Source organism: Microcaecilia unicolor, chromosome 10 (genome assembly GCF_901765095.1).
Source record: "Microcaecilia unicolor chromosome 10, aMicUni1.1, whole genome shotgun sequence".
NCBI lineage: Eukaryota > Metazoa > Chordata > Amphibia > Gymnophiona > Siphonopidae > Microcaecilia > Microcaecilia unicolor.
This window is the reverse complement of record NC_044040.1, coordinates 68,415,810-68,431,698: the sequence shown is the minus strand read 5'-3', so window position 1 is coordinate 68,431,698 and position 15,889 is coordinate 68,415,810. Positions and strand designations below refer to the sequence as shown.

The following is a 15,889-nucleotide window of genomic DNA, read 5'->3' as shown; positions in this document are numbered from 1 at the left end:
CCCGTACCCACCTCCATGACAGCAGAATGTGTTGTATCGTCTGACAGCCTTTCTGTGGTTGTGATGTGGCTCTCAGGTGAGTGTGACACCTTTTCTGTTAGATGCCCTGCAGAGTCACATCAGCAATGCATTGTGGTGGGTGTAGGGTACTGGGCTCTACTCCCATGGTGCTTTCCCCCCCTGCTAACTGGGTCAGAGTGTGCCCTGTTTTGTTTCCGGTAGTCCATGAGGTAGTGGCCATTTTTGTAAGCCAGTTTTAGATCCCTTTCATGTGTTACCCACGTTAGAAAACGTTATTACCTTGAATGTTGCTGATAGAGGGCACTGTACAGCATTCTGCCAGCTCTGACCTACTGCTAATCTCAGTACCAGGGAGACTCTTTGCCAGTGAGGCACAACCTCTGATCTGCAGTTAACTGTGAGTAAAGGTGCTTATTCAAATAAAGCACTTTTTCAAAGACATTAGTCTTCAGGTGTCAACTGGTGTGCCAAGGTTATACAGCAGCAACAAGTCCTAGAGGCCTGAGTGTGTGCAGGTCCCTGGATCACTTTTACTGGGTGCACATTTGTGGGTAGGGGGTTTGGGGGGCTCAGCACCCACAGTAAGGGAGCTATGCATGTGGGAGCTGTTTCTGAAGTCCACCGCACTGACCCCTAGGGTGCCCAGTTGGTATCCTGGCATGTAAGGGGGACCAGTGCACTACAAATGCTGGCTCCTCCCACGACCAAATGCCTTGGATGTCGCCGGGTTGGAGATGGCCGGCATTTTTTCCCATTATCGCTGAAAAACAAAACCGGCCATCTCAAACCCGGCGACATCCAAGGCATTTGGCCGGGCTAAACCGTATTATCGAAAAAAAAGATGGCCGGCCATCTTTTTCGAAAATACGGTTCCGGTCAGCTGTTGCAGCGCTGCCAGAATAGATCGCCGGTGACGTTCGATTATGCCCCTCCACGTAATTTAACAAAACTATGTAAGCCACATTGAGCCTGCAAATAGGTGGGAAAATGTGGGATACAAATGCAATAAATAAATAAATAAATAAATAAATCCTATTAGAGGAGCAAGCAGGTCCCTGGAGTAGCCTAGTGGTCGATGTAGTGCACTGTAAAGAAGGGGACCCTGGCCCATATTACATGCTACCTGTTACAAGTGGTGGAATGTGTGAGCCCTCCCAAACTCCCAAAAACCTACTGTGCCCACTGATAGGTGACCCCTGCAGCCATAAGGGCTGTTGTAGTGGTGTAGCCATTCAGTGTAAGGGGAAACAGTGAGGAATGGTGAGATATGTATGTGGGAGCTTTTATATTTAGTCCACTGCAGTGCCCCCTAGGGTGCCCCACTGCTCTTCTGGGATGTCTGTGTGGCTAGTCTACTAAGACTGCTGGCTCCTCCTACATCCCAATGGCTTGATTTTGTGTGTTTTCAATTGTATGGGTTTTTTTTTTCAAATATGTACCAAAAGGTTAAACGCACAGAGCACAAAAACATCTAGCATGTGGTCGTTTAAAAAAAAAAGACATTTTGCTGTTTTGAAAATGGCTATATTCGCTTTTCGGACTCTGGACGTTTTGAGTAAAACGTCTAAAGTCGGATTTAGATGTAATATAAAAAATGCGCCTCCACACCCACCATTGAGAGAATTGCCAAGTTTTCAGTCATAGAGAGGAGCATTTTCAATATGACGTCTACGTCTGAATTTGGACGTTTTACACAAAACGTCCAAATCCAGAACAGGAAAGAAGGTCATTTTCGAAATAGAAAAATGACTATCTTTTTTTTCGAAAATACTATGGTCGTTTTGTATTTTTGACATTTTGTGATTTGGACGTTTTATTTTTTGGTCCATTTTCAAACAAAAAAACGTCCAAATGCAAAACGTCCAAAATAGAGGAGGAGTGGCTTAATGTTTATGCAGCGGGCTTTGAACCTGCAGTAACATGGGTTTGAACCTGGCAGCATGGGTTTGATTCCCACTGCAGCTCCTTGTGACTTTGGGCAAGTCAAATGCACAAGGGGCATTTTGGATATGAAGTCTGAATTTGGATGTTTTTTGTAAAACGTCCAAAATCAGAAAAGAAAAGGTCAGTTTCTACAAAAAAAAAAAAGTCTCTCTTTTCCTTTTCAGAATGCTGTTTGGAAAAACGTTTTGTGATTTGGATGTTTTATTTTTTGGTCCATTTTCAAACAAAAAACATCCAAATGCAAAACGTACAAAATACACAAGAAAATCCACAATAGAGTGAAGCCATTCACATGTTCTAAGTGTGGTAAAAGCTTTGGTTGTAATGTAAATCTGAAAGTGCATCAGAATTTCCACACGGGAGAGAAACCATAGAGTCTGGTAAAAGCTTTGGTCAGAAGGTAAACACCACAATGCACCAGAGAATACACACAGGAGTGAAACCATTTACATGTCGTGAGTGTGGTAAAAGCTTTGGTTGGAAAGAAAGCTTCACATGGCATCAGAGAATCCACACAGGGATGAAACCATTTACGTGCACTGAGGAGGTAAAAGCTTCAGTTGCATTGGGACAGGTAATTAGGGAATGTACACTCTTGCTATGAAGTATGGAAAAATAGCACTCTGGTATTTAGATATATGTAATGAGACCTCCTTTTCATCTATAGATGTGAATTCAAAGCCCAAATCTACTGATAAACAATAGACACAAGGCTCAGGTGTTATTAAAAAAAAAAAATAGAAAGCTTGGCATCAGGTAGAATAGTGGAAAAGTGACATCCCAAGAAAGCAGGGCATCCTTGGGGGCACTGCAGTGGACTTTATAAAATGCTCCCAGGTACACGTCTCACCATTGCTCCCTTACCTTGTCTGCTGAGCCCCCCCTCCCCCCCCCCCAAAACCCACTACCTCCAACTGTACACCACTACCATAGCCCTTACAGGTGAAGGGAGCATCAATATGTGGGTACAGTGGGTTTCTGGTGGGTTTTGGAGGGCTCTCAGTTTCCTCCACAAGTGTAACAAGTAGGGGGAGGTAGAAGCCTGGGTCCACCTGTCTGCAGTGCACTGCACCACTACTAGATTACTCCAGGGACCTGCATGTTATTCTAATGGACCTGAGCATAACATCTGAGGCTGACATAGAGGCTGGCAAGTAATATTTTTAATTACATTTTTTGGGGTGGGAGGGGGATAGTGACCACTGGGGGAGTAAAGGGAGGTAATCCCTAATTCCCTCCAGTGGTCATCTGGTCATTTGGGGCATCTCTTGTGTGGAGTAAAGGAGCATCCTAGTGGTTAGTTCAGCAGACTTTGATCCTGGGGAAGTGGGTTCAATTTCCACTGCAGCTATTCGTTATAAAAACAGGTCTAGCTCAAAACATCTAAGTTTTAGTCCTGGATGTTTTTTTTTTTGTTCCATAATGGCTGAAAAATGTCTAAGTCTTAGGAACGCCCAAGTCCTGCCTTGAACACCCTCCTGGCACAGATTAGAGAGCTAGAAGGGTGCCTGCCAAAACAATCCCTTGCCGTTGATTTTATGTCACATAAGAATCCAATTTATTCTGATGCATTTCAGATGACAATGTAGTTTCTGTTTCATGAATGCACTGATTTATTGTGTATTTCTGAAGACATTTTTAAAAGAATTTCCAGAAAAGCATATTAGAATACAAAAATAATATAGGAAAGAAAATAAGACATCGAGGAAATAAATTAGTGATACAACAGGCCACAAGTGAATGGGGAACCATGAAAATGAAAGAAGCCCTGAAACTAGAGGGCTCATTTTCGAAAGAGAAGGACGTCCATCTTTCGACATAAATCGGAAGATGGATGTCCTACCAGGGACGTCCAAATCGGTAACATCGAAACCAGATTTAGGATGTCTCCAACTGCACTCCGTCGTAAGGACGGCCAAAGTTCAAGGGGGCATGTTGGAGGCATAGTGAAGGTGGGACTTGGGTGTGCCTAACACGTGGACATCCTTGACCCATAATCAAAAAAAACAAGGACGTCCTTGACGAACACTTGGACGTTTTCACCCGGACCTGTTTTTCTCACGACTAAGGCACAAAAAGGTGCCCGAAATGACCAGATGACCACCAGTGAGAATTGGGGATAACGTCCTGTTACTCCCCCAGTGGTCACTAACCCCTCCCACCCTCAAAAAACATCTTTCAAAATATGTTTTGCCAGCCTCAGATGTATGTCATGTAGATTTTTAATGCAGATTTCTTTACTTCTGCATTCATTTTGAATAATGGCCCATATACTTTCAAGATATCAATCTAACCCACAATATCTTGTAATATAGGAAACTCATAGGCATTATTCTTCTACAACATTTAGTTTTTTGAATAGATATAAGGTGTATGTAAAACAAAACAAAAATTGTTTCTCCACTCATATGAAGAGGGTTCTTGTCAATAAATAAATATATATATATATATATATATATATATATATATATATATACTTTGAAGGGTAAGGTTCAAGTAGCTCTCTGTTTTCTTGTAAAAAGTAATGAGACAGTCTGTCGGGCTGAAGACTTCTCCAGTTATTGAATAACTTTTGAATACCCAAGATCTGGAATATTTTTGTGCTCGCATTATCTTAGAAAAAGTACTAATTTACCAGAAAGTTCCACTTAGTGCTAATTGAGGTTACTTTTCAGGATGCACAGGTGTACACACATCCAGATGTGTATCTAGATTTAAAAAAAAAATAAATCATTAGGGTCCCCTTCAAGTCTCTTGATATATCCTCATCATTTAGGGGGTTGTTTACTAAAGCTTATCTCGAGTTATCTGCAGCAGGGCCCATAGGAATAAAATGGGCCCTGCTGCAGATAACTTGAGCTAAGCTTTAGTAAACAGGGGGGTTAATGTCATCAGGACATTAAACATAAATGTTATTGGAGAGTAGGGTGGGGTAACATATGGGTGTGCGCATGCATACACACACACACACACACAGTCATAGACACGGTGATCTCATAAGCTCTCTTCCCTTTAGATTCATTTTTTCCATTTTTTTTTAAATGAAAGAAAGTCTTGTGCAAAGGGGCCCTTTTACAAAGCTGTACTAAAAAGTAGCCTGCACTATTTTCGCTGAGGCCACTTTTAGTGTGGCTGTAAAATGATTGCAATTTCTTTCTTTTTTTTTAACTAATGGCCGTTTGCTAATTTCCCAATTAGCATGTGGCCATTAATGTGTGAGCCCGTACTGCCACCTATTTTGTAGGCGGTAAGGGCTCATGCCCTAACCCCGCCCTAATTGTCAGTGTGTGGCGATTTACCTGCGCTAACCGATTAGCGCAGGCCGTGACTATTCTCTGCCCCCCAACATGCCCGGACTCTAAAAACTATTTTATATTTTTTAGTGTTGGACTGGCACATGCCGATCCCAGAACTATTGCAGATCGCCTGAGCGCGTCCTGTGGTAGCGCATTTTAGCGTGCGGTAAGTACGCATTAGTGCTTACCACCGCTTAGTAAAAGGGCCCCTAAATCATACACTGTAAAACATGTTTTCTAAATGTTAGCATGCACTAACGGGAATTAGTGTGCATTATCTGCCACAGCATTTATGAATTACCTAAGAAATAGATTTTAAGGTCTATCCTAGCTGCACACATTTCGAATGAAACAACTCTAAAGATAACGGAAAAGCACATAACCTCTGGTTTTCACTAGTTACAATTATGTAATGGGGATAAATTTTATACTGCTATAAACTGTATATCACCCATAACTCATGTCAATCCTTATTTCTGCAAAAATATACTGTACAATAGGATTTAACAGTATTGGTTTGAATCTTGCTTAAGCCTAAAAGGAAATGTAAAACTGAAATTACCTTGATACTTAGGTACATGGACATCAATTGGTCTTCCTCTTTTTATGATTTACCATACTATAAATAGTAATTTGAGGACTAGGCTTACCTTCTGAGCTTTGTGCTGTACTTCAGTAATCACAATTCTGCAAGCTGAAATTTTCTAAGAGGACAGAACTGTTTTGATCCAGCCTTTTGCATCCTGAAATCATTCCAGGAGTCAACAATGCTGTGCCTGGTGTCTGCAGAGATGAACTACTTTGAGTAACCTATGCCTGGCAGATGAAAGTCTCAGGAGGAAGGGAATGCATCCAGCCATATACTATAGATCAGTGTTTCCCAAGTCCAGTCATAGAGTACCCCTTGCCAGTCAGGTTTTCAGGATATCCACAATGAATATACATGAAGTTGATTTGCATATACTGCCTGCATTATATGCAGATCTTTTTCATGCATAGTCATTATGGATATCCTGAAAACCTGACTGGCAAGGGGTACTCCAGAGCTAGACTTGGGGAAACACTGCTGTAGAAAGGATATCTTCTCAATCCAAGTGGCTTTTCCTAGGAGTGTCTTTCTTTTTAGTAAAACATGATAAGAGAAGGAATCCTCAGAGATAAGGTGCAGCTTGGAAACACTTTTTCTGTGCACACATTTTATTTACATTTTAGTCACTGTAGTAAACACGAGCTTTCAGAGTATTACTGAGGGCTTTTCCTCATTTTAAAGTTTATCTGTGGAACCCTTTGATGTCTGAAGTCTTCCAACATCAAAACCTGCCTTTGAAATGTGTTTTTATTTAATATACGTCAAGGCAAAAAAATGTGTGTGGATATTAAGGGCCCGATATTCAGCCGGCGGTAATCAGCATTTTGTTGACTGCTGCTGCTGTTAAACTCAGAAATTCAATGCCGGTCCATATCCAGGCACTGGCATTGAATTTCCGTTATTCAACTGGCTATGGGTTACTGCATAAAGATTGGACTGACTTTTATGTGGTCCTATTTTTGTGGTTAACCTGGCAAGTTAAGTGCTGAATATTGGCGCTTAACAGGCCATTTTTCAGTTCGACACTATCCGATTATTGTCAGCGGCACAAACCAGTTAAGTGCTACTGCAAATTAGTGGTTATCTCCGAACAGGCAATGTAACCATCCTGGAGCCATTTCTGGATGGTTAAACCGCTTTGAATATCGACCCCCTTGGTCTTTTTCCACTTTGAATGTATTCTGCAAGTGATATGTATTCCTCGCTATTACATTAAGTAGGACTAAAGACATTTAAAAATATTTGTGTAGTGGCTTCTCTGCATTGTTTTTGACATGCTGTTATGTTTCTAACAGATTTACAGGAACAATGCAGAAATATTTTGTGTTCCAGGCAAACCTTCATTCTGCTCCTCCCCCACCCCTTTACTCAGTTTAGAAGCCCTATATTGCATACACATCTGAAACCTGATTCTAGAAATCTGGAATTTTCACAGCCAAAACACGAATATGTGTATATGGCAAGATTCACATCCATTCCTTATTTCAAAAGACAAATGTACATATTCCTCGAAATAAACATCGGGATTTACACTGGGGATGTCTGGGTTAGAGAAAGTTGCTTGTTTTGTGCAGTGTTCCACTGGAGGGATTAGGGGTGGTTGCCCCCTTAATCCCTCAGTTCTTTTTGTCCTGCTTGAAAACAATGTTATCAGGTGCTGTGACAGCTTGATGAGACATAGATGCAGTGTTGCCAGGTGGGCGGTTTTACCGCCCAATTGGGCGGTTTTCCGCAACCCGCCGCGGGAAATTTTTGCCCGCGGCGGGTTGCGGTTTTTTGGGCTGTTTTTTGGGCTTCAGGGCGGTTTTTTGTGCGGCTTTTTCGGCCGCGGGGGGCGGGGTTAGTGACGTTTTTGGGCGGGGTTAGTGACGTGGGAGGCGGGGCCGATGACGGGGGAGGCGGGGCCGGTGACGGGGGAGGCGGGGCCGGTGACGGCGGGGGCCGGGTTGATGACGGCAGGGGCGGGGGTGATGACGCGGGGGTGGGGGTGTCAGGGGCGGGGTTTGAGTTTGGGCGGGTTTTGGGCGGTTTTTGTGCTGGATTGGGTGGGAAAAAAATTTCCCACCTGGCAACACTGCATAGATGTAAAGGATTCTAAAATGGCTGACATAAACTGGTAGGTTACATTCTGAAATACCCATGGGTGTGTTCTAAAGTACAATCACTCTCCACTCAATGCAAATAGTATTAGAACAATGCTAAGTAATTATTTCTATGAAGATATTTCTAAAAAGGTGGAAAAAGACTTTGGAAGCTCAGAATCTGTCCCACTTGCAACTTGCTGGACTAGCAACTGAGCAGCTTCCTCATGGTTCCTTAAAAACCTCCTTGCTCTTTTCTTTTTATATTTAACTAGCCGTTGAGCCCGGTAAAACGGGCTACTATTGGAATGGGGGTTTTCCAAGGCCCCACCCCCCCCACCACGAGGTCGCCGCTACCAGTAACCCCCCCCCCCCCCCCCCCAGAGTTGCCGCCACCCCTCCACCCGGCCCGGGCCCTCTGTTCACTATTAATTCAACTTACATTGCTGCAGCACGCAGATCAGCTTCTGAGGCTCTGCTTTCATCAGAACTGCTGAGCTCCCACTCTCACTTGAAGCCTGCACTTACTTTAGAACTGTTTGAGCCCCAGTTTTTATAGCAGCCTACACAATTTATTAGAACTGCAGAGCTCCTGTTTTTACAGTAGCCTGCTCTGGGGGAAGGCTTTCCTCAGCCATCATCTACCATCTTTCACAACATAATTTCAAACCAGGAAGACGATTGGTGATGCCAGAAAGCACCTCCCACAATAGGCAGCCTGCTTCTGAGTCTCTGCTTCACAAATGCAGTAGTAAACACGGTATCACCCACTTTTCTTATCTCCACATTCAAGAAAAAAAAAATTTTAATTGCAGCATTGATTTTGTGAGGGGTTATGATGAATATTTTGCACCTGATATGGATTTTTCTGACCTGTGATATCACCTTTGTTGGTGAAGTCTTATATCCAGAGCCGTACTGAGATCTTTTCTCCATAATTTTGCACTATGGTCCCCTAGTTCTTGTATTTTTAGGGAAAGGGAAATGGGACTTGATATACCGCCTTTCTGAGGTTTTTTGCAACTACATTCAAAGCGGTTTACATATATTCAGGTATTCACGTGTCCTTTAGATTGTAAGCTCTTTGAGCAGGGACTGTCCTTCTATGTTAAATTGTACAGCGCTGCGTAACCCTAGTAGCGCTTTAGAAATGTTAAGTAGTAGTAGTAGCTCCCGTCGGCCTGGCCTTCCTTCTCTGCCTGTACCCCGCCCTCGTGTGACATACCGTCGGCGAGGTCGGGACACAGGCAGGGAAGGAAGGCCGACCGGAGCTCAGCTGATCTGTGTGCTGCGGCGATGTAAGTTGAATTAATTGTGAGCAGAGGGCCCGGGCCGGGTGGAGGGGTGGCGGCGGTGACTCGGGGGGGGGGGGGGGTTACCAGTGGCGGCGACCTCGGGGGGGGGGGAGCGCAGTTTCCCTCTCTGTCCCACCCCTGTCATCACGTATTGACGTGGGGGCGGGGCAGAGAGGGAAGTCTCTACTGCGCATTTGCGAGTGAGTTCGGTCACTCGCCGTTTATATGTTTGATTCTTCATATCAATTCTTCATATCAATTCACCTTTCTTCAATTGTGAACATTTTTTTCAATTATATCTTTTATCTTAAAATTCCCAACATGTTCAGTTGGCGGGCATTTATCTTAATTGTCTTTGCCAATACACTCTACGGTGCATCACCGTTTCACTTCAGGCTTTTTCAGGAGCGACAAACAACTTTTGTACCAATGGTACCCTGCAGAAAAACTTATCATTGTTCTAATACTACTTGCTTTGAATGATTGTGTTTGTACAGCAAATCGTCAGCCTTTTGGATAGTTAATATGTTCTAAAATATCCATCGATATTTTAGATGTTGATGCTTCTAAAATGTGATGTGATGTGATATGTTTCTTGTATACTGCTAACTCCCTCTGAACAGAGGTTCAAAGTGGTTTAACAAAAAGAAAATAGAAACGAAACCAAAAAAAGCAAAGCAGAAAAGAATTAGGACAAAAATCTTATAAATAGATATGTTTTTTGCTTTTTCCTAAAAAAAAAATAAATAAATAAATAACTAGGAGACCCACGTAAAACCTGGAGTAGAGAAAGCCAAAACTGAGGTGCCTGAAAACAAAAAAGATGATTCTAAAATCTGTTTAAATCTGATACCAATGAAGGAAGGCAATAAAAGGTGAAACGGATCCCTGACTTTCGATAGTCCACGAGCACAAGGAAAAGAGATTAACTTGAAAAAAATATTATGGTACAGTGCTATCAAACATTTTAAAAATTAAACATGCCAATTTGAGAAAGATTCTGTAACGAATCAGGAGCCAGTGTAAAGCAGCTAAGGCTGCTTTTGGACTGTCAGATCTTTTCAAATACAAGATAAGTTTGGCTGCCGCATTCTGCAGCAGTTGTAATTTAAAACAAAGTTTATATGTGAGAGAAGCGTACAAAGCGTTACAATAATCCAATCCCCTCTGTTTACGGAGCCTTGCTACTGGCTTTCATGCACTAATACCGACACAGCCCATTCACTTTAAATGGGCTGTGTCGGCACTGCCGTGTGGCAGCCGCTAATTCGGCTTAGTAAACAGGGACAAATGATTTAAAATACATGCTTGCATTAGGGTAGTAAAATTATATTTATCAAAATACTTTCGAATACAACGTAGTTGACTTAATCTAAAGAAAACAATTTGTGATAGATGGTTCACGTGAGGTTCTAAAGAAGAATCTAAGATAACCCCTAAAATTTTAAAAGTTGAGTCAATTTTAAGGGAAAAATCCTTAGAAAGAGAAGGATACATAGGTACAATACTACCCTTACATGCTAGCCAAAGCAACCTGGTTTTATCTTCATTTAATTTGAACCCATGAATAGAACTATAATGCTTGATCTTGCTCATACAACTAACCACCTTCGAAATGGTATCAGACAGGTGTTCCCAAACTGGTAGCAGCATATCATCTGCATATGAGTAATCACTCCCAAAGAGGAAAAGCCAAAGTCCATGTAGATCATATAGATGTTAAATAGCACATGTGATAAAGGGGACCCTTGTGGGACCCCACAAGGCAGTGCCCAAGGAACTGAAATTTTTCATTTTGACAGTATACTGTCTTTTAGACAAAAATTCACTAAACCACTGAAAACCTCTACCAGAAATACCAATCAGACTCAATTTCTACAGTAAAATCTCATGGTCCACTGTATCGAAAGTAGCAGGTAAGTCAAACTGGAACAATAGTAACTCTTTTCTTTTTGCCATAAGATATTTAGCATCTGATGTCAGAATTAATAACACAGATTCAGTGCTATGAAATGCTCTGACTCCAAAATGGCACCAGTCAATCCCTTGATATTACCTTATGGTACTACCACTAGAGTTTAAATAGTCCAATAATGGACAGGTACCCATGCCTGCTTCCTAGACACCAGAAATAGCCCCAGTAAGTGCAACAAGGAGAGATCATGTTCCGGGGAGGGATTTGCCTAGGGCTGCATGATTGGGAATGGGGGTGATGGTATTATGCACTGGCCCTTTAAATAGCTACCTGAGAACATTTTTCCAGAAACAACACAACTTGGGATATTGAATGCAAGTTGTGTTACTCATTTACTGTGAAGGTTTCTAACCTGTGGTATTGAGTTACTCCAGGTTAGTGACTTCCACAGTAAAATAACCTTTGGTAAAATGTGATATCTTACTGTAGCTTAGTATCTACTCCTCTAAAATGCTTCTTTCTACCACACTCTAGAAAGGAGAAAAACGTGTCTTATGTAGAAACTAGTAAGAAAAGGCCCGTTTCTGGAGCCAATGAAACGGGCGCTAGCAAGGTTTTCCTGTGGCCCCCCCCCCACCCGTTGTCGATGTGGGTGAATTGCTCCGCCTCCGCCCTCAACGTCATAACGTTTGACGCGAGGGCAGGGCCCAAAGACTGTGATTTTTGAGGCTTCAGAGCTTCAAACATACGAACCTTGGCTTCAATGACGTCAGCAGCCAATTGAACGTTGAGGGTGAGTTTTATATATATAGATCCTTTTTTACATTGACTACAAAGATATATGTAAATAGTAATTGCATTATGCCAGCCACGAATGTTTAATTTAGGTATATTGATTTCTAGACTACTATTAAAACTGTAACAAAAGATGAGCAAGTATAATGTAGTTAATGGTTCTTTTTTTGTTGTTGTTTTAAAGTGTTCAGTTACCTGTGGGAAAGGTGTAAAATACCGAGATGTATACTGTGTTAACAAGGACCAAGATCAGTTGGAGGAAGAGAACTGTAGGCATTTACCAAAGCCACGAACCCACAAGATCTGTAGAGCTGATAGGTGTCCTTCATGGAAAGCCAGCAAGTGGACAGAGGTATGTAGTATTTCTCTTAGTTATCTGTTGCACCACTTTCTCTTGTTAAACAAGTTCCATATCTTTAACTGATATATTTTAACAAAGCTGCTGCAAGATAACATGATAGTGTGGGCCAGTCCTGAAGTGTTCACTGCTTCTTTAGAAAAAAGGTTCCTACGAGCACAAAATGAAAGTCTTTTGATAGTACAGTTTTCTCTGAATAGAAAGTAGAAAAGATTTAATTTATAGTCATGCTAGGCCTTTTGTAGACTGAGGTCTTGGCCAATAGGGAGCACAAGGCTTCTGTATTCTGTATAGTATATTACAGTGAATAATAGTCTTCTAGGATATAAAAAGTGGGGCTTCTGCTCCCTGGAGAACAAATGGTTATGGAGGTTTTCTCAGAGAAGAATATAAATTATTTCCCTTAGTTACACTGGGCCATGAGAGTTCAGGTTTCCATGCCTTTTGCAAAAGGGGAAATAATTTGTAGGCCTCAGCATTCAATATGCTGTGAAAAATGTAATTTGAAATGTGAATACTCTTGATGGTCCGTGTAGATTGTTTAGAAAACATTCTCAAGCATCAGATTGGAATTTTTGCATGTAACTGCTGTACATCATTTTAGAACTGTAAGAAATGTGGGTAAGTATTCTCAGTCTTAAGGTTTGCTGCCCTAAGATTGTAAATGACTATGCATTTTTTCCAGTTATGTATAGCTTTGAGTATTTTATAACTTGAAGATATGATGGTGTTCTATGGTAGTTTTCTGACAATGAACATTAGACTTGACAAATCAAAACCTTGTTGTAATGAAGTATCTTATTGCTAATTATACTAATTGAAAAAAATTGTAGCAAAATAAATTTCTTTATAAAATAATCCTTCTCTTCATGTATTCAATTCTTGACTTTTAGAAACATAGATCTGAAAAGATCTTAAGAAATAGCTTTGTATAATAGGTTGTTTAAGTGGAAAAATGGACATATAAGTCCACCCATACAAAAGCAACCCAGTATTTTGTGAAAGGTTCAAGCAGCACTGAATATTTTATAAAATACATTAAAAGGACAATTCTATAACAGGACAACTGTTGGATATAATCTATAGGATACTAATGTAACAGGATATATATGTGCTCATTACCTAGGTGTGACCATTTACACCAGCCACAAAGCAGGGAATGTGCCCAGCATCTGCCATGCATGTGCTGCACAGGGCATGTGTAGCCCCCATAATCCCACACATCATGGTGGTGGCCTCCGAAACCTGTGTCCCCCCCTCCAGCCCCCCTCTTGGCAGGCCCAAAGCCCCATCAACAATGTCAACTCCCCCTCCCCCCCCCCCAAGGTTTGATCTCCCTCCACCCTAAGCTCTGTTTCCTAATCTTCCCCTCGATAAAGAAGGTTGGACACCCCTGATTCCTATCTTCACCCACCTCCAATTCCACCCTCCCCCCACCAAATCCACCTACCTGCAAAAGCACAAATGGGTCCAAAGAAAGGTTGTGGCTTATTCACATTTAGAGCAGGTCTAAATTGGGACATTTTCATTTTCACCGCAGGACATCGCCCTGCTATCCATTGTTGCTAGAAAACATTCATCCTGTAACGCCGCCCATGGCACTCCTCTGGCATGCCTTCAGCACACCCCTTCTCCATACATCTTTTTCTGTGCGACACGCCCACTTGGATGTTTTCTGTTTGTTATGGCGACTTGGGCAGATTCGGCAGAAAAACATCTATCTAGGCCTTTTGAGACGTGTTTCTGCTTTCAGAATGAGTGCCACAGCTGGTTAAGTGCTGAATATTGCACTTAGTTCCTCTCTTACCAAACCATGCTAGTGATTCCTGACAAAGTCCATTGAAACTGAATGGGTTTTGTCGACATTACCGAGCCAGGAATCACTGGCGTAGTTTGGGAAAAGAGGCCCTTAACTGGTTATGTGTTAGCCAGCTCAGGTATCTGGACGAGGCCTGGCTTTGAATTTCCGGGTTTAGCGCCGGTGGCAGTCAGTAAAACGCTGATTGCTGCCAGCTGAATATTGGGCCTTGTGTTTTTATAATTATTATTCTTTTATATTTTTAAAAAAATGTTTTTGTTTTTTGTATGATTTAGACCCCTGATAAAGGCAGATTGCCGAAACTTGGTCCATGTTGGGTCTTTCAATCCATAAACTCTGCTTACCTATTTGAAGGTCCCTTTTACTAAGCTATGGTAAAAAGGGCCCTGTGCTAGTGGTGGGGGCTGTTTATGCTGCACACTGTGTCCCTTTTTTCCGCAGCGGGTAAAAAGGCTGAAAATAGCCATGGCTATGTGGTAAGATTGCTCTTACTGCATGGCATGCCCCCTAGTCCTAGTATTTTTGGAAAGAGTAAACAAGTGACTCACGTCTACCCATTCCAGTGCACCTATCGAGATAGCTAACCAGATAAAATTTGGTCAGCATTTTTTGCTTCCTAATTTTATCCAGATAGTTATCTGGTTACTGCCTGAATATTATTGCTAACCAAAATAACTTCTGGCTCCACACTCATTCCACTGGATAGTGTGTAGGTATTCTCTAAGGATATTACACTATCTGGATAGTGGCACTAAAAATTCAGTCATCTCCAGCTAAGACATTTATCTGGATAAAGTGGCCATTATCCAGATAAATGGTTTTGGCTATTGGGCCTTCAGTGTGCTAAGAAACAGAAACATAGAGGGGTGCTGCTGTAATTGAAATGCCTTTCTGTTTTGTTTTGGTTTTTTTACAGTGTTCAGTCACCTGTGGCACTGGATTCCAGCAAAGGATTGTCTTCTGTAGACTCAGAGGTCAAGGTCGAGTGCATGAGGAAATGTGCAATTTTGCTATTCGCCCAGATGATAAAAAGTATTGTTGGATGCCTGACTGCGTACAGTATCAATGGCTTGCAGACAACTGGCAGGATGTAAGTGTTGGATTAGGAGTGATGCAATTGTTTTTACTGTATAAAAGGATGTTTTCCTGTTTTATCCCTGTTGGAGAAATGTTGTCTGATTAATTGTGTAATGAAGCTTTATTGTTATACTCAGATACTGAAATGTGAAGGCTAATATTTGATAGATATCCTGTCTTCCCAGTAACACACACACACTCACAGGTCAATTATCCGAACTCCGATTATCCAGATATCCAATTATCCGGACTGGTGCTGTGGTTTATTGTGTTTACATTTACAACAAAAACTGTACACTGTACTGTATTCTGGAAACTAGAAACAGGTTTTTAACAGTGTTATAAAGAAGATATGATGAACACTGCTATTTCAATACAGTACTGTACTGTACAGTACCTGTTCTGTAGCCTCACTCCCCTGTCTCCCTCTTCTCTGCTGGTGGCCCAGCATCTGCCTACTCTCTGACTCTTCCCTGGTGTACCTCAGAGGCTCTCAGCGATTCATCCCCTGCAGGCTTCCCTTGGGAAATGATGTCAGAGACAGTGGGGACGCAGCAGAGGAAAAGTCTGCCCTTTCCTTTTCCTCCCAACTCCCACGTGGAAAGGCTTCTACAGTACAGTGCTGTGTTTCTTTCTAACAACAAGAAAATTAAAATGCCATCAAACCGAAAAAAGGGTTGTTCTGCCATTAAAAGACAA

At 41.9% G+C, this 15,889-nt stretch overlaps 1 protein-coding gene across 1 annotated transcript in view; it reads left to right on the top strand.

Annotated features, from left to right (window-relative positions):
* ADAMTS20 (ADAM metallopeptidase with thrombospondin type 1 motif 20) overlaps positions 1–15,889 on the top strand; it is a 294,657-nt gene that overhangs the window by 217,361 nt on the left and 61,407 nt on the right. The window contains exons 29-30 of the mRNA XM_030215611.1: positions 12,121–12,288; positions 15,030–15,203. Of these exons, the coding sequence (XP_030071471.1) occupies positions 12,121–12,288; positions 15,030–15,203 (342 nt within the window). The remainder of the gene's footprint in view (positions 1–12,120; positions 12,289–15,029; positions 15,204–15,889) is intronic.